This window comes from Anopheles merus, unplaced genomic scaffold (genome assembly GCF_017562075.2).
Source record: "Anopheles merus strain MAF unplaced genomic scaffold, AmerM5.1 LNR4000179, whole genome shotgun sequence".
Classification (NCBI taxonomy): Eukaryota; Metazoa; Arthropoda; class Insecta; order Diptera; family Culicidae; genus Anopheles; species Anopheles merus.
In genome coordinates this window covers 42,120-48,210 of record NW_024427759.1, presented here as the reverse complement: position 1 = coordinate 48,210, position 6,091 = coordinate 42,120, and the positions used below count along the sequence as shown (strand labels likewise).

The window sequence follows — 6,091 nt, the reverse complement described above, 5'->3', positions numbered from 1 at the left end:
TAATGACAATAAACGCTAAACGAAACAAACTTGACATCGTAAGGGTTAACAAGAGACACACATGTACGTCTTGCTGATATCTATCCCCCACCCTCCCCATCCCCGATGCAATGGCATTACAGAACGAACGATAGCTCAGCTGTTGCAAAGACCGGTTTGTTGCTCGTAACATCAAACAATAAACCATACCCCTTCACTTCCCCAGGGCTCCCCTTATCGGTTGATCCCTTCAAGCTCCTTCAATCTTTACGCGACAGAATAACGGTGAGAGAATTCACACTGAAGTGCCGGCACTGTCCGAGGATAGAATTTCTCATTTTCCCATGAAAAATAAAAGGAAATCGACACCAGCAACAACAACAACAAAAAAACACCGAGTGCCGGTCTCAATGAAAATGTTATGAGCAAAAGAAATCACATAAATGCTGCTTCTCATCACTACCAACGCATTCCTCATCCCTTTCATTCCTTCCCGTAGTAATAGCGCATGTATGTCGTTGTTTGCCGTCGTCTCACCAGCGTGGGTGTGATTTTCTTTGTTCAACACCATCGGCAAGAGATAAAGGTGACACCTACACACCAGTTACTCTCTCTCTGTATCTCTCTGTATCTCTCTACACACTGAACGTTCAACGTTGCTCAAAAAACTGCCCGTGTCTGGGCGGGTTGGTTCAGTTGGTTCATTTTCATCCCTCTCCTGAAGATTAAACACAGCTTTATGTAGACAATAACAACAACAAAAAACATCCCCCTTTCTGTGAAGCTTCATTTGGTTGAGATGAGCGTGAGTGAGCCAGACAACAACACGCACATTGAAAGCATTTCGGTGCAGATGCTCTACCATGACCTCCGCTAAGAATTATGGCAAATTTGTCATTGTGGTGTAAATAAAAATGAATAATAAATTCGCATTTCCCCTTTTTGCTTTGTGTTCGAAAGTTTTACACATTGTTTTGCATACTTTTTAACACACAGACACACACACACAAACAACCATAGAACAAGAGACTATTTTTATATCCAAAAACCAAATCCACGCTGGCCCACTGTGCTTCGGTGGGGGTGGAAAACCGTTTCACAAAAAGAGGAAAACTGCTCACAGCATCCTCTACAGCGCCGGCACTTTTACTCTCTTCACACACGCGCTCACGCGGCTTGGTTGGGCTGATCTTTTGCGTTCACTCCCGCACTCGCTGCCGACCGGAGTGTATGTGTGTGCGCAATTCGGATGGAGAGCAGTTAACGTGCTTCGCGATTGCTAGTTTATGTCACTTGTGAAAAGAAAGGCCCAGAGACATATTTTAGCTGCAGACTTCTTTTTAATGTAAGTATTTTGTGTAAGAAAGCGGCGATAAATAAGCAAGAGTGTAGCGTTGTGATAAGATTTTACTTGTTGAAACGCAACGCGTTGCTTTGTTTGCATGAGGGCGCTACAGAGTCCGAGTCCGCGCGATAAAAACCCTTGCCACGGCGCGAGCTCCACGTATCCACGCGTACGCGTCACTGTATGCGTTTCGCTGTAACTGCATACGAGCCTGTTAGAATTGTTATGGTTGCGGCGCTGGAGGAAGTGTGCGGCAGAGAAAAAAGACACAACACAAACACCAAACACAAACCAGCGAGAGCGAGAGAGAGAGAAAGGTACGAATGTACGAGAGAGTGTGCGGTTAGCGTAAAAGATTAGAAGGAGCTTAGGAACGGGCCGATCGATTTTTAATCCAAGCCGGCGTTGGCGAGAGCGCGATAGTAGCCACCGCGAAGCAAACGAAAGTGAAATGCGAAACGGGCAGCTGAGAGCGCGATGAGAGCGGCACGATGCGAAAGAGCGAGATAATGAGAGAGTGAGCACGAGCCCGCGACCACCACACTGCTACTACGCATCCCTTCACTACAGCGCGGGCTAGCCGGAATCGAGGGTGTCTGTGCCACCCTCTCCCGTACACACACACACACAAACACCCAGCCGGAGAGCACCACTACACCGGCAGCAGACCCATCGGTGGCAGCGGTTTAAGTAGTTGAACCGCGCTTTAAAGCGAACGCACTTAAGCTACAGCAGCGGTACGAGCAGCAGCGGCGTGCTTTCGCAGCAGCAGCAGCAGCAGCAGCAAATCTTCTTCAACAGGAAGTGGCGTAGGGAGAGGAAGCTGGTTAGTGTCTCTGTGGTTCTGTGTGTGTGTGTTTGTGTCTGCATCCTTGAATTGTCCTTTCTGAGTTTTGGTGGATGCTCAATGTAAAATCCAAAAACAAAAACCCAAAAACAAACGGTCTAGGAATTGGGGTATTTTCCGACTAAATCGCTCGTTGTGTTTGTATGCGGCTGTAGTACGGCTTCCAAGGAAAAGTGTTTGAGTTTGTGGGCCTATAGCCTGTATCTTTCCCCGAGTGCAACGTTGCCCAGACAACGACCATGAGACTTTGGTCTTTTGTTACGTGCTCCGTCTGTGATAGTGATAGTGTTCCACCAGACAGGGACCGATTTTATAATTGTTTGCGTGTATTTAGTCTGACATGTTTTTGTTCCCTGTCTGTGTGCTCCACCTTCCCTAAGTACACCTTTGTCTAATTAGCTCCCCTTTACTCACACTCTTTTGCATCTTTTTCTTTCTCTTTTTTTTGCAGGATTTGCAGTGTGAACGGCTTTGAAGCAACGGCCTAACTTTTCAACAAAAAAAACAAACATCACACAACCTGCCACACTCCTTCACCTCGTCGTTCGGAAGAGAGAGAGAGAGATCGTGAGTGTGTGCAATCGAACCTACGTGTGTGTGTGTGAGCGAGTGATAGTGTGCGTCTATTGTGCGTACGTGTGTGTGTATCTCGATAGTGTACGCTTGCATCTTAGCCGATCCAAGTAGACCTGTGCTAGCCGTGGGAGCATCGACACTTCATTTTGTGATAGAAATTCAACGTTGTCGGTTGTCGGGCGCTAAATTCGAACGTTCTTGCTGATAATCTCAGGCGCAGGTGTTGTGGAACAAGAAACCCCACGAACTCCTCCAAATTGTGCTAGTAGAAACGCCGCGTGTGTAAAGTGACGTCGCTCCATCTTATTATTTTACTCCTTCGTTCGTGTGTGTGAAAGCAAACTACCTGTAAAAAAGAAAAAGATGGCTCTCCGCGTCGTGGGACTGTTCATCCGCCAGGAGCTGTCCGGGCTGGCCAGCAAACCGTCGGTGCGCATGATCAGCACCAGCCGCGGCCCGAACTGTGCCAGGATCCTGGAGCACTCGCCGAACGCGCACCTCAACAAGACGCTGCTGGACCGGTACACCCGGCTAAAGTACGACCCGAAGTACGTGCAGGCGACCTACGTCTGGATCGACGGCACCGGCGAGAACGTCCGCCTAAAGGATCGCGTCCTCGACTACGTGCCGAAGTCGCCGGAAGATGTGCCCGCGTGGCAGTACGACGGTAGCTCCACCTACCAGGCGCTCGGCGGCAACTCGGACATGAAGCTGGTCCCGCGCGCGCTCTACAAAGACCCGTTCAAGGCGGGCCCGAACGATGTGATCGTGCTGTGCGACACGTACCAGCCGGATGGGAAGCCGACGGCCTCGAACCACCGGGCCGCCATGCAGGACGCGTACAACCGCACGAAGGATCTGGAGCCGTGGTTTGGCATCGAGCAGGAGTACACCTTCCTGGACATTGACGGGCGTCCGCTCGGCTGGCCGGTGGGCGGTTTCCCGGGACCGCAGGGCCCGTACTACTGTGCGACCGGGGCGCAGAACGTGGTCGCTCGCGATATTGCCGAGGCGCACGCGGTCGCCTGCCTGTACGCGGGCGTCCAGTTTGCCGGCACGAACGCGGAGGTCATGCCGGCCCAGTGGGAGTACCAGGTCGGGCCGGCGCTCGGTATGAAGTGTGCCGACGATCTGTGGCTGTCGCGCTACATCCTGTGGCGCATTGCGGAAGACTACGGCGTGGTCGTGACGTTCGATCCGAAGCCGATGGAGGGCAACTGGAACGGGGCCGGCGGGCACTGCAACTTCTCCACCAAGCCGATGCGGGCGGAGAACGGTATTAAGGCGATCGAGGCCGCGATCGAGAAGCTGTCGAAGAAGCACGACAAGCACATTAAGGCGTACGATCCGCGCGGAGGAAAGGACAACGAGCGCCGGTTGGTGGGCCGGCTCGAGACGTCGTCGATCGACAAGTTCAGCTGGGGCGTGGCGGATCGTGGCACCTCGGTGCGCATTCCGCGCGGTGTGGCGGACGCGAAGAAGGGCTACCTGGAGGATCGTCGCCCGAGCTCGAACTGTGACCCGTACGCGGTGTGCAATGCCATCCTTACCACCTGCCTGCTGGACGAGTAAGCGGAGCGGGGGTGAACGAGAGTGTGTGTGTGTGTGTTTGAATGTGTATTGTGTGTGTGTGTGAGAGAGCCGAACGACATTTTCTCCCGTTTTTTGTGTTGGCACTCCCTCCGCTCCCACCACACGCGTTTGTTTCCCTTCTGCTAAATCCCACCGCTGCTCCTCCATAGCATATAGAAAGCATGACGCAATCATGCCTGTGCAAGATCGATCGAAGCTTTTCCTCCCCGCAAAACAACAAGGAAGACGGGGCGAACACACCCAAGATGGGTTCTATGTATACGGTTTATTTTTTGCTTCATTTTTTTCTGTTCTAAACCAAACTTTCCAATTGTGTTTGGCCGAAAGGACTCATGACTTAGGCAATGGAATGGCGTTGGGCAAAACATGTCAAGACTTTCACCGAGCGAACTCGATGGACTGATGATGACGGTAGAGATGTATATTTGTGAGAGATGCCTTTTTAATGAACCCGCTTTTATATAAAGATGTGTGTGTTTTGTGTGTGTTTTTTACAAAAAAGAAAGATCGCAATGACTGTATTTCTATTTTACAAGCAAAATCGTTAAAGTAATTGTACAAAAAAGGAGCCATTACAGAGTGGAAGGAGCAAGAAAAACTCATCACAGAAAGGGTAAAAATGCTTCATTTGCTATAAATTGTGCATTTTCTTCTTTTTTTTTTGTTCTTTTGTTTTGTCTTTTTAATCAGCAGCAACACGCTTACATTTTTAGCAATGAAGCTTGGTTTTACTCATTGGCAAAAAAACGTCTTAAAAAAGAGAAAGAGAGATATCTGTTTGTAACGAGCAAGGGACAGGATGTGCATTATTATTTTTCGTTTTTTATAATGGAGGCTGTAAACTCAACCGGGCGGACGAAAAGGGAAAGCGATGATACTTAGCTTGGAAGCAAATGGGCAGAAGACGATCGTACGCAAATATTCCGAATACACAAACATAAAACACATTTTATTTCCCGGTAAGCGTAAAGACAGGTGGGAGCGCGATATTTTAATGGGTGTGTAAGAAAGAGAGAGAGAGAGGGAAGTCAGAGAAAAAAAAAAAAGAAAAACAAGATTAAAAGCGAGCAAGAGAGAGAGAAAAAAAGATAACAAAAATTATCGTAGCTGTTAAAGTAACTTGTTGTTTAGAATGTAAGTGCAGTTGAAGTGTAAGAGCGTGTTATATCAGCGAAATAAGGTGGGCAGACGCAGGAAGCAAAGAAGTAAAGATGGATGAAAACAAAATAACACAAAAAGAATAAATCCAACCATCACGTTATGCAAAAACAAAGCGAAACTCTTTATGTCTGTATGTGTGTGTATGTGTCAAATTGGCAGCCAATAGTAATACTTATGCGCGAAATATCAAAAAATTTAAAACAAAACAAAAAAACATTCGAAACAGAACGGCAAAATTGCATAAAAATAAAATAAAAAATATCAAAGTATGAATAAAACAAACAAACAAACCATTAAATCTAAAACCGCTTGGAGGATGTGTCACGTTCTTGTCTTCCCCTTTTTTCTCTGTATGTGTTTGGTTCATTCGAGAAAGCAATATTTTTCCTCTTTTCGCTAGAAAAAACAGCAACCGCTCCACTACCCTACTACCTTCGTGGCGTTCAATTCCTTCCTTTGGGTGGGGTTATTTTTAAAACCTCTCCGTTTCCTTTCCTGCACTGACCTCATGTGACAAAACGGTCGCTCCCACGACTTAGCAGGCTTAATGATGACCATCATCATCATCATTATCATCGGAAAACTCATTC

General features: G+C 48.0%; 1 protein-coding gene across 2 annotated transcripts; it reads left to right on the top strand.

The window, feature by feature from the left end:
• The first annotated feature begins 1,215 nt into the window (after positions 1-1,215).
• LOC121601782 (glutamine synthetase 1, mitochondrial-like) lies at positions 1,216-5,079 on the top strand. 2 transcript variants are annotated; one of them, XM_041930584.1, is made up of 2 exons: positions 1,216-1,324; positions 2,623-5,079. In XM_041930584.1, the coding sequence occupies exon 2, from the start codon at positions 3,111-3,113 to the stop codon at positions 4,317-4,319; it is 1,209 nt and encodes a 402-aa protein (XP_041786518.1). In that variant the 5' UTR covers positions 1,216-1,324; positions 2,623-3,110; the 3' UTR covers positions 4,320-5,079. The 2 variants fall into 2 exon arrangements, with proteins under 2 accessions (XP_041786518.1, XP_041786517.1); XM_041930583.1 differs by lacking the exon at positions 1,216-1,324 and adding an exon at positions 1,989-2,150.
• The last annotated feature ends 1,012 nt before the right edge of the window (positions 5,080-6,091 follow it).

Bases quoted from the DNA above. Each gene is read 5' to 3' on its own strand.
- LOC121601782 (XM_041930584.1), top strand. From the start codon at position 3,111: ATGGCTCTCCGCGTCGTGGGACTGTTCATCCGCCAGGAGCTGTCCGGG.